This window comes from Ptiloglossa arizonensis, chromosome 1 (assembly GCF_051014685.1).
Source record: "Ptiloglossa arizonensis isolate GNS036 chromosome 1, iyPtiAriz1_principal, whole genome shotgun sequence".
Classification (NCBI taxonomy): domain Eukaryota; kingdom Metazoa; phylum Arthropoda; class Insecta; order Hymenoptera; family Colletidae; genus Ptiloglossa; species Ptiloglossa arizonensis.
In genome coordinates, this window is record NC_135048.1 from 31,125,831 (window position 1) to 31,141,567 (window position 15,737).

General features: G+C 39.9%; 1 protein-coding gene across 3 annotated transcripts; it reads right to left on the reverse strand.

The window, feature by feature from the left end:
* Rsph3 (Radial spoke head protein 3) lies at positions 1 to 12,735 on the reverse strand. Of its 3 annotated transcripts, XM_076307979.1 has the most exons (9): positions 11,367 to 12,731; positions 7,893 to 7,974; positions 7,397 to 7,570; positions 6,115 to 6,243; positions 4,897 to 5,100; positions 3,942 to 4,104; positions 3,659 to 3,745; positions 2,433 to 2,639; positions 1 to 129 (listed from the first exon to the last, which is right to left on the reverse strand). In XM_076307979.1, exons 1-8 carry the CDS (start codon positions 12,134 to 12,136, stop codon positions 2,458 to 2,460), a joined length of 1,791 nt encoding a protein of 596 aa, XP_076164094.1. In that variant the 5' UTR covers positions 12,137 to 12,731; the 3' UTR covers positions 1 to 129; positions 2,433 to 2,457. The 3 variants fall into 3 exon arrangements, with proteins under 3 accessions (XP_076164094.1, XP_076164102.1, XP_076164110.1); XM_076307987.1 differs by lacking the exons at positions 7,397 to 7,570; positions 7,893 to 7,974 and adding an exon at positions 10,009 to 10,075 and having other exon boundaries at positions 11,367 to 12,735; XM_076307995.1 differs by lacking the exons at positions 1 to 129; positions 2,433 to 2,639 and having other exon boundaries at positions 3,673 to 3,745; positions 3,887 to 4,104; positions 11,367 to 12,735.
* Positions 12,736 to 15,737: the final 3,002 nt, after the last annotated feature.

Consider the following 15,737-nt stretch of genomic DNA (forward strand, 5'->3'; position numbering starts at 1 on the left):
TATGAATAGTAAATATTTCATTTATTTAGATTGCTTCGAACGTTCCTCGCGAAATTTATCATCGTTTTCGCGGTTTAAAAAACTTCTTTCGATTTCCGACTGGACGTCATTGCTCGACTCGCGCCTCACCTGAAAAAGACAATTAATAATTAAAATATTCCATAAGGAAGAGACTCTCTGAAGCTAGTGAGAATTGTATAGTATTTTCTAGGACATCTAGCAGTTCTACAGGTTCGGTTTCTTACTACTTACAATAGTAGTATCTTTTCAGTATCTGAACATTGATTTAATTCTTTTAAATTAATTTAGAGTTAGTGCAAAGCTAACTCTTTAGTTGTGTCTTTCCTGCCTTGCACACTATACTGCTCGTCTCTTTCAATAATTATTCTCTATCACTACTATTACAAACAACGTGAAGTATTTAGTTAATTCAAAGACACCACTTTAGCTGTATCTCTCTTTAATTCTTTTAAATTAATTTAGAGTTAGTTCAAAGCTAACACTTTAGTTGTGTCTTTCCTGCCTTGCACAAGAGACGCTCGTCTCTTTCAGTAATTATTCTCTATCACTACTATTACAAACAACGTGAAATATTTAATTAATTTAAAGATACTACTTTAACTGTATATCTCCTTCTTTGCACACTATCGTACACAATTTTCTCCAATAATATCTATTTCTGAACTGTTACAACGTACAGTAAAGATATCGAGCGAACAAATAAGTAGAAAATAATTTTCAAAAATTAAAACAAAATCAGTGCAACGAGCGCGCGCGAAATTCAAAGAGTTCTGGATCCGCTCGGTAAACTCGCGCGAAAATCCGCCCCGTTATCGAGCCTAGGAGGATCGATAATTAATTTCTGATGTATTTTCACGGAACGCGTGGTCACGATAGTGATGGTGGTAGTGGTGGTTCGTGTTTGCCATCGGGGATGACGCGCAAACGTGGCACGGTGACCTGTCACGGGCTGCGACCCGGAGGAGATGGATTTGTTTCGCAGCTGTGTACACTGCTTAATGTAGAAGCCACCGGGGACGGGGATTGCTCCGGTGCTGGTAAGGTGTCCCTAAATCCGAAAGCTAACTATGATACGCTCGTTTCTCCGTCGTAGATCAACGAGCGTTAAAACCACGGCAAACGAGCAACGGAGCCGAAAAAAGAATTCTCGACGACGAGGCGACGATTAGGCGTAAACAAGTAAATATTGGCTTGCTCGGAAAGTCATTTTCCAAAATGGAGAGTATATCGCTTAATAAAATGTTTATTAAACATATATTACACTCCAAAAAAAATCTTGGATATCTCTTAAAAGAGATTTTCATCGTGTTTCATTTTCACCGAAAAAAAAACGTGTTTCATTTTTAAGAAAATAAAAAACGAAATGATTTCACGAACAACCCAATACAATGTTTCTCGTACATCGAAGCAAATATTAAGACGAACGACGATAAAATGCATGGGTTAAAAAGACGACACGAAATTCGAAAAGAATCTGAAAGATTAAAATTGATATCAGAATAGTGAAAATCGAATGTTTGTAAGAAATAGGAATTTGGGAACGATCACTCCGAGAATATATCTTGATTTGGAGTTCTTCGTTTTTGTAGTTTGTTCTAATTTCAATTGTTAATTTCGAGGGACTTTTTTCGAATAGAATACTTCGTGACACTTTTACTCGTGCAATTGTGCAACTCGGTGTCGTACACTTGTGATAAACGTTCGAATTATAGGTTGTACTATCGTAAATTTATTCTATATTTAGCCGTATATTCTTTTCTAGATTCGAGAACGATCGATAATTGCAACCGGTGGTCAAATTGTTACCAATACTTTGAAACTATTATTTGAAACTTTGGTGAAGAATGGAATTGAAAATGTAATTCGTAGCAATATTTTACGATTACTTCAAAGCTTTTACAATTAGAAAAAGTATTTGATCGTGCCACCTTTTTTTATCTATAATTGCCCGAACACTTTTCTGTATACTTTTGATATTTATATTCTTTTCTAGATTCAAGAACGATCGTTAATTACAACCGGTGGTCAAATTGTTACCAATACTTTGAAACTATTACTTGAAGCTTCGGTCAAGAATGGAATTTAAAATGCAATTTGTAGCAATATTTTACGACTACTTCAAAGCTTTTACAATTAAAAAAAGTATTCGATCTTGCCACCTTTCTCATCTATAATTGCCCAAACACTTCTCTGTATACTTTTGACATTTTTTAAATATATTTATTCTATAAGATGTAGTTCCATTGTGGACCAAACTTCGAATAACTAACAGTTGCGTAACAATTGCATACACGTAACAATTATGCACACACCCAAGTGTGCATAAAAATCAGCCACTGTAGGTGATCGAAAACGTTGAATAAAAAAATTTTGATAACGATAACAAGTAAATGTTCTCGTACTGTACGCACAAGGGCGGATGAACGAGTGGTCTCGTTAAACAACGTCCATGTTGTCGATAACGGGTGGTCGGTAATTCACGAAATTCGGATCGTGGTTGCCATTCTCCACGTTCTCCAGGTTCTCCGTGAAGGATTTCCGCCTCCTGGAGGCATCGTATTCTTCGCCTAGTTGCCTGTACGTCTCGGCGCGGTTCTCCAGAATCTCCCTGATGATCTCTGAAACGTTAAAAAACGAGGTCAGAACATCCTCGTTCGATATTGATTCGTAGACGGGTCGCGGATACGTCCGGTGTGTTACGTTTCGAAAAAAAGGGGTGGGCCTTACTATTGTTTACGTTAATGCGGTTCTCGAAACGACAGCACGGATCTCTGTCTCGTCGCGACATAGTGGCACCAAACCACGGTCATGAATGATCGTACCTGAAGCTTATGGCTTTCCGTTACGACTTAAACCCTCCTTTGCCTCCGAGGGGATAATAACGAAAGGCGCAGGGGTCCTTTTCCTATTCTAATGTTACAATACTTCCGTAGACAAAACTATAATTAGCGTCACAGTGGGCGATACAAAGAGAACTGTCATCGGTGTTACCGATACCTCTGTAAATTCAAAGTCAGTCCATTGAATCCGTGGATCCATCAGATTTACAATATACGATATACAGATGTTTTACTTTTTTATTAAATTGTCCACTATTCGAACGCGACGTCGATCGGTGAAGTTGGAGTGTGGATAGTGGAATTAACAATTAAGTGGTATCGAGACAACTCACGATGTTTGGGAATTTGTAGAATAGGACCTCGAAGATTAGAAAGATTCAATTAAGCAAATTCTTGTAAGCAGGATGTATCGAGACATCTCACGATGTTTGAAAATTGTTAAACGAGGGCCTCGAAGACTAGAGATATCCAAGTGAATAAATTCGCGCAATTAGGATGTATCGAGACAACTCACGATGTTTGAGAATTTGTAGGAAAGGGCCCCAAAGATTAAAAGCATTCAATTAAATAAATTCTTGTAAGCAGGATGTATCGAGACAACTTAAGATGTTTGAAAATCTATATAAAGGGTCTCGAAGATTAAAAACATTCAATGAAATAAATTGACGGGCATGGCGTTGTTAAATTCAATTTCACTTCGAATTAGTAACGAGAAAGGACTGACCAAAGGCTACCAAACCATTGAGTGATTCGAGAAAAGATCCCGAAAGGTCACGCTGCATCGATCGTGTACTTACCCATGAGTAATTCTCGGCTCTCGATCATGTTGCCCATTTCTTTCTTCACCTCCTTCATCAGCCACGGGACGAAGCCTTCCTCGACATCTGCGTGAACAAATATTATTGGTTTTCAAGCCAAGTCGTGTTCGCGTCGAATCGCACGGAGAAATCAATCGAAACAGAACAGCGAGCGTGATTCGTGACTCGAGTTGGATAGACGACGTAAATAAAGAGAAATTAATAAACCTTTCTGATTAACTAATTTCACAAAAAGTAGCAGTGTTCTCGCGAGTTCACCAACCGGCCTTGATCTCGTCCAGCAGGAATCCAGACATCTTCAGGCCTTCCAACACCGCCGGAAGTAGCTCCGCGATGTATCCGGTCAATAGGGTGGCCGCAGCGACTCGTTCTTCAGATTCTCTTCGAGCTCTCATTGCCTTCTCGTATTGCTTCAACCGTTGATCCTGTCGAATGTTTCGTATTATAAATAAATCACACTCGAAAGCTCAAATTTGAATACATTGTTTCGCATTGTTACACAGAGCGTGGAAAAAGTTACGAAAAAATAAGTACAACTTCGTTTTTTCGTCCTCTTATTAATCTTGAAATGCACACGATTGTAGAATTGCAACGTATTTATTTTTCACTGTCGTGAAAACGTTTCGTGAAAGGAAAAAGTTACAAAGAAACAACTTTTGTCAATTCCTTATTACATTCAATTTCAACATATTTCTCTCGATTCTAAATTATTTTCCAGTCAATGTCCACTCATTACAACGAATAAAATAATTTTTTCAATCCTGTTCCCAATTTCCAAAGAACTATGCAATCAAGGGTTCAAAGCGCTCGTATTTTTTCTACAAACGTTCGGTGTGTAAATTCATGTTCAATTATTTGTGATTTTTTACGTCTATTACGGTTGTACATTTTTTTGTGTTTTTTTTTCCGTTATAAAACGAAGGACGATAAAGAGTGTGATACGATCGGAACACGCGAAGGGTTGTTTCCAATGTTTGGAAAAAAAAACATATTAGCTACGACTTGGATCAATTTCTCCACAAATGACAAAATAATATACTGTTTACGTAAAAAATGTGTCAGATTGACACGAGTGAAGAATAAGTGTTAACAAATCCGAATATTTTCGGAAAAATTGTTCCGTCACCATTTTTCTCGACAAATATACTTTACGTTGGGTATTTGGGGATGAAAAAAAATGTTCAAAGGGTTCAATTTATCCGAAAAATGCCTCGTACCTTTTCTTCTCTTATTCTCCTTTCCTGTTCCTCCAGTCTTCGCGCTTCAGCCCTCTCCGCGGCTCTCAGCTCCAAGAACTTCCTCTGTTGCTCCCTCAAAGCTGCAATTTCCTCCTCCTCGAGGACCTCTATCAACGCTTGTTCCACCGTCTTTCCTACCAACTTCTCCAGTATCGGTTGCACCTCGAAGTCGAAGTCGAACAGCTGAGCAGACAATATTTTTTTTAACTTAGACGTATTTCTCGGGTCTTTCCCGACCCCTCGTCTCCTCGCAATATAATGCTTCTCTACAATTAAAATTACTTTTCTTCTTCTTTGTATAAAATTCATTCTACCTGCAACCAGAGACACTTTCGTTGCAGAAAAATGTAAAAGAAACAGACAAAAATCTTCGATCGCTCCCCAACTTACTTTAGTTTTCTTAGGAATATTTAAATATATTAAAGTTACGTGCAAAAGAGACATTACGATCGTCTAAAGTAATTTGATTGAAAAAGTCTATATAAGAGAATCTGGACGAGTGTCCCAGAGGCTTTGAGTGTGTAAACATTCAAAAAGATTCAAAAAGGGAGAACCTAGATTGCTAAATGCAATGATTAAAAAGTTGAATATTTTTCCATTTGGTATAATGCATAGAATTGAAATTGCAATAGATGCGACTGGACGATTCTTTAATTGAAATTCTTAACTCAACAATTCTTGTCTCAACAATTCTTGACTCAACAATTTTTATCTCAACAATTCTTAACTCAACAATTCTTATCTCAACAATTCTGAACTCAACAATTTTTAACTCAACAATTCTTGACTCAACAATTCTTGACTCAACAATTCTTCACTAAACAATTCTTGACTCAACTATTCTTGACTCAACAATTCTTCACTCAACTATTCTTGACTCAACAATTCTTGACTCAACAATTCTCGACTCAACAATTCTTGACTTAACAATTCTCGACTCAACAATTCTTGACTTAACAATTCTTGACTCAACAATTCTTGACTCAACAATTCTTATCTCAACAATTCTTCACTCAACAATTCTTGACTCAACTATTCTTCACTCAACAGTTCTTGACTCAGCAATTCTTGACTCAACTATTTTTATCTCAACAATTCTTCACTACAATTCTGAACTCGTGTTATCGAGTTAGAGAACCGAGTTCCGGGACACACCCCAGAGATTATGCGTGCACAGTTCAATGGAAGAACGCTCACGTCATTCGGTTCGATCTGCGTGCTGGCATCCTCGCCGATCTTCTCCGGGCAATGTCTCGGGGTCGGTGGCCTGTCCAGGAAGTACTCGGTTTGCGTCCCGACGTCGAACTCCTCTGGTTTCTCGAACAGCTGTCGAATTACGGGAAATTTTCTTTCTTATTTCAAGCAATTTTAATCTCTCTCTCGAGATTATATTGCATTACATCATATACACCAAACGTAAATCAATTACGCGGAATTAATAGTTAGGGTGGTCTCGTGTCTCCATAGGATGCACTTCGATTTGTATGGTGAATAAAATAAGAGAAAATTTAACAGCGAAGCATCGTTACTCGTGCACAAGCGTATGTAAGTGTCAGCCAGGTACGATTCACGATGTTTAACAGTTATTGAAACTGTTCGTATAGTTATACTTTTCTCTCGAAAATGTGCATCACCTAGCAAGTGCTATACAAGTCCTAGCGCCATCCGTGATCCCTGGTCCGGTATTACTAACAAATTGGTACGTATACAAAATTTGATCGAATAATTTTATACGAATAATGTTTTATTCATTATTTTAATAAAATTCCCCTCAAGTGTATCTTCGTCGTTAGAAAAGTGTACCTTTACCATTTTGTGACAAATTTGTGTTTTATTTTTCACCGACTCATCTGTGCTTCCAAAAGAAATTTACCAAGAGACAACACAATATGATTTATACTTTGTAAATCTAAAATTGTCAATAAATTTAGAAAATACCAAAGCATCTTACGGTCTACATCTAGCATCTACATTTTAGCAAAGTAAAAATAATAGTTTCAAAAATTATCTTCGTTACCCCAGTAAATTTATTCACGATCCAAAATTGTGATACTCACGATAAAAGTGTCCATTTACCAATTAAATCGTCAATTATCCCGATAGTGTATTGGTAAAAATATACGTCACGTTAATCCTTTGTACTTCTCAATTTTTTTTACCAAAACTCCACGATCAATTTACAAAATAAATAGAAAAAAGGGGCTGATCGATAAAATATCGTATCGAAACAGTGCACACAATGTGACAAATATATTTTTCACTTATATCGAGCAGTAAGACACCTGCACAACGTCGAGTCTGGTTCGATATTGAAGTTGGTGTGAAAAACGTGACGTAGGAACCGGTAAGGGTGTAAAATTGGAAATTTGGGTCGCGGTGAACGTTTTTCGGTTAACAGGGGGGGTACACGAACGCGTCGAACAGGGTTAACGGAGCCAGATTAATGGAAGACAGCGAGTCGTTGGACAAGGGACTCTACCTCCTCGAGAAAGACTTCCGTTTGCACGGGCTCGTGTTTGCGACCAGGAACCGGCGGTGGTGACCCTATTCTGGCGACGTGAGCCTTGGTGGCCTGCGCTTGAGCCCGTTTCCTCGCCAAATGTCTTCTCCTGGCTTCCGCCTGCCTCGCCGCTATCGATTGTTCCCCATCGATCTGCGACAAGTACGCAAATATTTCTCCGCGAGTTGTTTTCGATCTCTCGAACGTTTTCCAAACGGACCGTGACGTTCCACAATTAACACTAGAACTATCAACGATGAACGTAATGTTACTTGCAACAAACCACACAAGTATCTTCGAAGTTAGACGAGGAAAGGGCGAGTTGATTTACCGGGATCATTAATCGTCTGTTTCGATAATAGTCCGTGAATATTGTAGGCAAAGAAATCGTTGATAATCGAGCAACTTTAAAAAGAAGTTTCAAACGAATCGATCCCATTGTTAGTTCTAGTGTTAAGTTTCGTTAATTACTTACGAGGGTAGGAGCGGTGGCGAACGTGCTTCCACGTACAACGCGCCGGTCAAACATGATATTCCCGAAAGGAACCGGTTGATCGCTGTAAAAAAAATAAAAAAAGGTAAAAGAATGACTCTACTTGGCGCGGTTGGTACACGCGCGGTATGTAAAAGATTTTTAATAAAATGTGCACGGCTTGAGTCGCTCGAATCGATCGCCTTGAATTCTGGCCGGTGAGTCGATAGTTTTTTTTTTTTGTTTTATCTTCGTGCAACGTACATTTATGTAACACGAAATGAGCGATTAGTTCTATTTTTGTCGGGTTTTAGATTTAGGTCAATTCTGTAAGCGAATAATTGCGCAAAAAGTGGCACAATTAAATTTTGAATTGTTTTTCTACGCGAAAATGTCACGAAATACAAACGTTGTTTTAAGTTTTTTAGATTGAAAGATTTGAATTTCGAAAGAGTATCCAGCACCGAGTGATTACGTGTCGAGGTACACGGGACTAGATTTTGGTGATTAATATTCTTCGAGTAATGTTTAATGTCGGTGACAGCGAGTGAGAACGATACACGTTGCAGTCTTTCTGCAGTTGTAGCTTTACGTGTCGTGGTGACACGTTTTGGCAAGTCTTCGATCGTCGATACTGTTTCGTTGATTCTTCCACAGTAGTTGTTTACATTAGAAATTCTTTTAAGAGCATCTCCTTGATTGTTAACTTTTGATTCGAGGTGACATTTTTTACTCGATGCTCGACAAAATTCAAATCCATTCAAATATGGTCTTCGTGGCATATTTGTTAAAGTTTAAGACAGCTAAGAACTGACAACCGTATCAGTGTTGTTCGAAACTTGTTTTCATACAACGAATTGTTTATCGAGGAATTCGGGGCGTTCAAATTGGGCGACTCAACCCGGATACTTGTATCTTTCAACAGAAAACTGTCTCTCTTGGGCAAACGTCGACAAATTGTGCGATCGAGAAAGAATAATAAATAGATTCCCTGTTAATGTACAGGGTGGATTAATATACAAACTAACTGGACTCTTTTTCATAACCAGTAAACGAATCAAAATTTTTTTTATCGCGAACGATACAATTTCAGAGGACTGTCAAGATGAAGAGACTTGATATTCTTTACGCCTTTCTTTTGTAATTTTAAAAATTGCTAAATGCGAAGATTAAAAAGTTGAATATTTTTCCATTTGGTATAATGCATAGAATTGAAATTGCAATAGATGCGACTGCACGATTCTTTAATTGAAATTCTGAACTCGACAATTCTTGACTCAACAATTCTTCACTCAACAATTCTTCACTCAACAATTCTTGACTCAACAATTCTTGATTCAACAATTCTTGACTCAACAATTTTTCAATGTCGTCTTCAATGTTTTTATGTCCACCCCTACAATCGTATAAAAGATCAAATGACGTCACCTCGAAGGTCATTCGAAATGTTATTATTCACGATAAAAGAAATTTTAATTCGTCGTTTGGTTATAAAAAAAATTAAACCTCGGTCCACCTTGTATCTACACGTGGAATTTCGTACACGTACACAAAGGTGGGCAGAATTTCATTCCAACAATATCAAAGAAAAGTTTCGTGTAACGATTGTCTTTACTCGCAACGATCGACAGTTACACAATTAAACTTTCGTTCGTTCAACGCGAAATGCAATAATCTGAACGTTTAAATTTTGATCGAAGGTCGTTTAATTTTTCGTTTGTTCAAAATTTGAATCTTGACGAGAATTTTGCCCATCTATGGTGCGCGGTAAGGTCGATAACCATCCTTCTAGGGTGCAACGAAATCATTCGCCATCTTTGATTTTTCTGCGACGATTTTTTTAATCTTGCAAGGAGCGATCTTGCGATTTTTATTCTCTCGCGTTAAATCAGTCCCCTTGATTAACCCTCTTCACGAGTTTGTTGCTTCGATCAGCGTGCACCAGGAGCAACGACGGCCGGAAGCGGAACACGAGCGCAAGCGTAGGAAGAACTTCCTTTTCTGTGAGAGGATCGAGAGGAAGCGGTGGCGACGTTTGGAGAACAATTGTTGCGATAAAAGAAACGTACAAACATGCGCCACACAGGACAAAATGCGATCGTTGGGTCGTGATCGTTACCCGCGAATATTCAGTGACCTTGATCGGCTCTAGCTTTTTCGGTAAAGCTGGTGATAGCCACGGCAAGCTAGAAAAACAATTGCCAAATAAGACCCACGGGCGTACAGTAAACAATTTTAATCATTTGGTTGGACGAATCTATTGATAGAAAGGCTCGAATGGATTTTATCGAAGATTCGAGCTCGTCCATGCAATAAACGAAGAAATTATAATTTTATTAATGCAAGTGAAGCTCTTGTATCGTTTTGACCCTCGAGTTTTTGGGCCATTATCGGGAAATGGAAGACATTAGAAGAAAAATTTGGTGTCAATAGGACGATTAAAAGTTTCATAAAATTTATCGATATAATACACGAAGGGATTATTCTCGTGGATCTTCGTATTTTGTTGCCTTTTTCCAATTTCTGTTCAAATTGTTATATTCGTTCTACTAGCTATAGGAGGGACATCGATCTATCATCGAGAAAAACTTAACTGAGTGAACTCACGATAGAAGAGAAACGCGTGACAATTGTAAAGAAAAAAGTGTAATTCTCATGTATCTTCGCAGTTGGTTGTTTTTTTCCAATTTCTGTTCAAGTAGATCGCTATATTTGTTTACCAACTATGCGACTGACATCGATCTATCATCGAGAAAAATTTAACCGAGTGGACTCACGATAGAAAGAAACGCGCGACAATTACAGAGAAAAAAAGGAATGTAATTTTCTTGTGTTTTCGCAGCTGGTTGTCTTTTTCCAATTTTTGTTCAAATCGTTCTATTTGTTCCATCAGCTACATGGAAGACGTCGATCTATCATCGAGAAAAAATTAACCTAGTGGACTCACGATAGAAAGAAACCCGCGACATTGCAGAGAGAAAAAAAAGTAATTTTCCTGTGTTTTCACAGTTGGTTGTTTTTTTCCAATTTCTGTTCAAGTAGATCGCTATATTTGTCTACCAACTATGCGAGTGACATCGATCTATCATCGAGAAAAATTTAACCGAGTGGACTCACGATAGAAAGAAACGTGCGACAATTGTAAAGAAAAAAAATGTAATTTTTCTGTGTTTTCGCAGTTGGTTGTTTTTTCCAATTTCTGTTCACGCGAATTTCTACATTCGTTCCACCAGCTGTACAAAAGACATCGATCTATCGTCGAGAAAAACTTAACCAAGTGGACTCACGATAGAAAGAAACGTGCAACAACTACAGAGAAAAAAAGGAATGTAATTTTCCGTAATTTTCGCAGTTGGTTGTCTTTTTCCAATTTTTGTTCAAATCGTTCTATTCGTTCCATCGGCTATACGAGAGACATCGATCTATCATCGAGAAAAACTTCTCTCTTGGACGATACCGAGTATCCGTAAAACTTACGTCGCGTCGCTCTTCTTGGCGATCTTCGTTCGCTCGTCCAAGGTTGCGGCAGCCATGGTCGTCGCGTTCATCATTCCAAGGGTGAAGTCGACGGTGGCCTTGAGTGCAGCCCGACACCTGGCGTTGTGGCTATTGTGACGTACTTCTGGTTTCTTGGCCAGCGACACGAGCGACTTGAATCTCGAACGTAGTGGACAACCGTCGCCATCCTCGTGATCGTTGGGCCCGGGACCTATCCCAAGAAGGGCAGCGACTTCCGGTGGCGGCATTAAAAACTCCCCTGTCTTCACAGTGGTGATGAACGGTTTCTTCCGAAAGATCTGATTCCTCCTCGTGGACTTCCGTTCCTCCTCGTTCTCCAGCTCCTGGATCCTCTTCAGTTTCGCGTTCAGAACCTCGTTGAAGTCCTCGGTGGACAATGTGATCGCCGGTTTGATCGCCGGTACCTTCTCCAACGAGCGGGAGCTCTCCTGACTCCTGCTTCTCGGTTTCTTCTTCAACGGATTCGTCTGTATGGACTGGAGACTGGCCTGTACCAGATGATCGTTCGATCTGCTGATGCGTTTGCGCTCGAGAAGATTATTGTTTCCGTTCTCGAACCGACCCAGGTTCCTCTCGATCGGTCGGTCGTCACCGTTCACGTGGAGCAGGGGAAGATTAGTGTCCAGACCATCCTTCTGGAGGATCGTGAACGCCGAAGGATCCTTCCTCTCGCGTTCGAAGGGATCACCGTTGGCGGTAGGTGCCAACGCGGATATTCCAGCTGGCATTCTGTTCTCTCTTCACTCTACGCGCGTCATCGTGATAGCGGGGAGGGTCTCTCGCCAGGTGTCCCGCGATTTTCTGGTGGTCCGGCGTGCGAACGTCGTGTCACACGTAGCAGCTCTTCGCACGAGGGAGGAACGAGTCACCTCGAAGTGGAAACGGTCGGTCCGCGATCGGACGAGTGACGCGGACCGGTATCCGTTATCTGAATTATTCAGGGATAAAGTGACGGTTGTTAAATTATTCTCGGCTCGCCTCGCCGAGTCTTGGATTACGACATCGACGCGCCATCGATCGCTAGAGAACTCTCGCGAGCGTCGACTTCGTGGCAACGACGAAAACTCCTCGCGCCGCGAGATGATAAATAAACATGGCGGTGGTACGAGGCGCGCGTTCCGTAACAGACGATCGAACGAACGTTTCTTTTTCTTACGTTTCACGCGGTTCGTTTCGCGTTGCATTCGCGACCACACGGTGGATCGTTCGCGACACGGTGGAAGGACGAGGGTGTCCGCGCGGCGTTCACGGCATCACTAACCGGCTCGCAACCGGCGCGAACGAGTTCAGAGACTGGACAATGTCCTTAGAATCGACCGACATAGACCGCAGACAGGGTGCGCGTGTATTTTTACCGCGCGAGCGGCCACTCAATAACGCTGACCACCGTCAACTTTGCGCATGCCTAAGTGATGCCGAAGGGGCTCGAAATCGGTGGTAACTATGACCACGTATGTCCGTACGCGTACCGTGCACCAGCGCCGGGAACTCGTCCCGAACCAACCGCGCCACCCCTCACCTCTCCTCCCGTCAACCTCCTCAAGGTGAAACACGTTACACGTTTGACCGATCGTTTCTTCTGATGCCGTATCAACCGCCCCACACCCCCACCCTCACTGCCCACCACTCCAAATCGAAATTATTATCTCGGTGTGCCCGACTCTCAAGGCGAGTGTTCCAATTGGGAATGTATTTTTTATTAATTGCTTGCTTCGTAGGGTGAATAAAGTATTGAATCGATCGATACGAATGTTTCGTTATTATTTCGGGGAAGAGTAATCTTTTTCCACTGGGTTCCAATTGGGAATGTATTTTTTTAGCAATTGGTTACTTCGAAGGGTGAATAAAGTATTGAATCGGACGATACGAATGTTTCGTTATTATTTGGGGGAAGAGTAATCTTTTTCTACTGGGTTCCAATTGGGAATGTATTTTTTAGCAATTGGTTGCTTCGAAGGGTGAATAAAGTATTGAATCGTTTGGTACGAGTGTATTGTTCTCATTTCGGGGGAAGAATAATCTTTTTCTTCTGTCCTGTCTGGAAACTGAAAGTATTTCGGTGTGAACGAGTGTCCCAATTGGGAATGTATTTTTTTTCAATTGGTTACTTCGAAGGGTGAATAAAGTATTGAATCGTTTGGTACGAATGTATTGTTCTTATTTCGAGGGAAGAATAATCTTTTCTACTGTCCTGTCTTGTATCTGACTGTCTTTATTGCGGAGATCAAACTGAAAGTATTATATTTCGGTAAGGGCGAGAGTTCCAATTGAGAGTGTATTTTTATCAATTAGTTACTTCGAAGGGTGAATAAAGTATTGAATCGTTTGGTATGAATGTATTGTTTTTATTTCGAGGGAAGAATAATTTTTTTCTAATGTTCTGTCTTGTATCTGATTGTCTTTGTCGCGGAGTTCAAACTGAAAGTATTATATTTCGGTAAGGGCGAGAGTTCCAATTGAGAGTGTATTTTTATCAATTAGTTACTTCGAAGGGTGAATAAAGTATTGAATCGTTTGGTATGAATGTATTGTTCTTATTTCGAGGGAAGAATAATCTTTTTCTAATGTTCTGTCTTGTCTCTGACTGTCTTTGTCGCGGAGTTCAAACTGAAAGTATTTCGGTGAGAGCGAGAGTTCCAATTGGGAGTGTATTTTTATCAATTGGTTCCTTTGAAGGATGAATAAAGTATCGAATCGGTCGGTACGAATAAATTGCAATCGAAAATTTCTCGGTGCGAGCAAGTTTTAAGGCGAGTGTCTTAATCGTGAATGTGTTTTTTAACAATTTATGATTTCAAGTGAGAATAAAGTACCGAAATATTCGGTGCAAGTATAATTATTATGATTCATGGTTATAAAAGTTTCTTCTGCGGTCTTCCTTTGCCCGCGGCGGACTCGATACCGAGATTATCTCGGTGCTGGTAATTTTTAAAACGAGTGTCTCAAATGTCGACACATTTTTTAACAATTCGTCACTTTGTATGAGAATAAAATACCGAAGTAGTCGACACAAGTGTATTATCATTATTATTATTATTTACGATAATAGAGCTCTGGATAAAAAATTCAAATTGTTATTATTTATGAAAACTTGTTCGGCAGCCAAGGAGCCGAGATAACTTTATTTCGTCGAAGAAGTAAACGAGTAATAATTTTACTTTGTTCTTGCAACCCTACAATTTCGAGATCGATACTGGTACAAGAATAAATCGGACAGTGTTACAATTTACAGTGTATATAATTTATTTGAGATTCTTCGAGCCCTCTTCGAGAGAAACGATCTACGCAGCTAGAACCCAAACAGGATTCCAAATACAAACATTGTACCAAATTAATTATTTTCGAAGGTGGTTAAAATTCTGTTCAATTCCGTTGAATTTGTTATTCATCGATCCATCGATGAAAATATAATCGGTAATTAATGTAATTTTCACACCTTCGTTTCTCGTAGTTCGCGTATCGATGCAAGTTTCTGGTATTTTCCGCTCAAGAGGAATTAACGACTTCGTTCTAATTGCGTGATTTCGTTTAATCGCGCGTTTCGATCTGGGCTCGCCGCTTCCTGGCCGATTAATAACGCAATTTCGTACGTTCGATCATCGATGGTATCGCGCGTCCGTGTACTTTCACGGAATCCGAGAAATGTTTCGACGTTTCTTACGCGCTCGAAAGTTCTTTTTTCGCGTTGGTGTACCGGGGATGTCCTTGGAGGCCAATCACGGCAGCCCGCGTGCTTCAAAATCGTGAGACTCTAGATCGCGATAAGATAAACGAATCTACGCATTTTATTTCTCCTTTCGTGATAGAAACCATGCGGCAGATCGTTTTTTTCTTTTCTTTTTTTTTTTTAGCAATAAAGGATCGCGATACCCAACAGCTCGGTTCCGTCGTGTGTAAAGTTAAAAATTTATTGCTAATAAAAGACCGAAATAGTATTCTTTCTTTCCTGCGCTCTCGTTACTGCACAAGAGGCGTCGCGTTTATTAAAAAACCACGAGTGTAACGCGACAACGAGCACATCGATCGTGAAAAGAATAAATTTGATAGTATTATACTTTCCAATTTTCGATTCGTATTAGAAAATCTATATCATCCTCAAAATTTATTGCGTCACACCGGGACCGTCTAATCATTTTTCCTTCTTGTCGTTTTATCGATTCGCTGAATTTACATTCCACCGTATTTCTCAGAATCAACCGTTTCAAATCTTACACGTAATTTGCAGGTAAACTTTTACGTTCTCCGCGACTTTTAAAGATAGCGGTGTTTCGAGAAACCGAGGCCTGTGGTCTTTTGCCACGAGAGAACCTAGTAAATCTAGCGAATCGT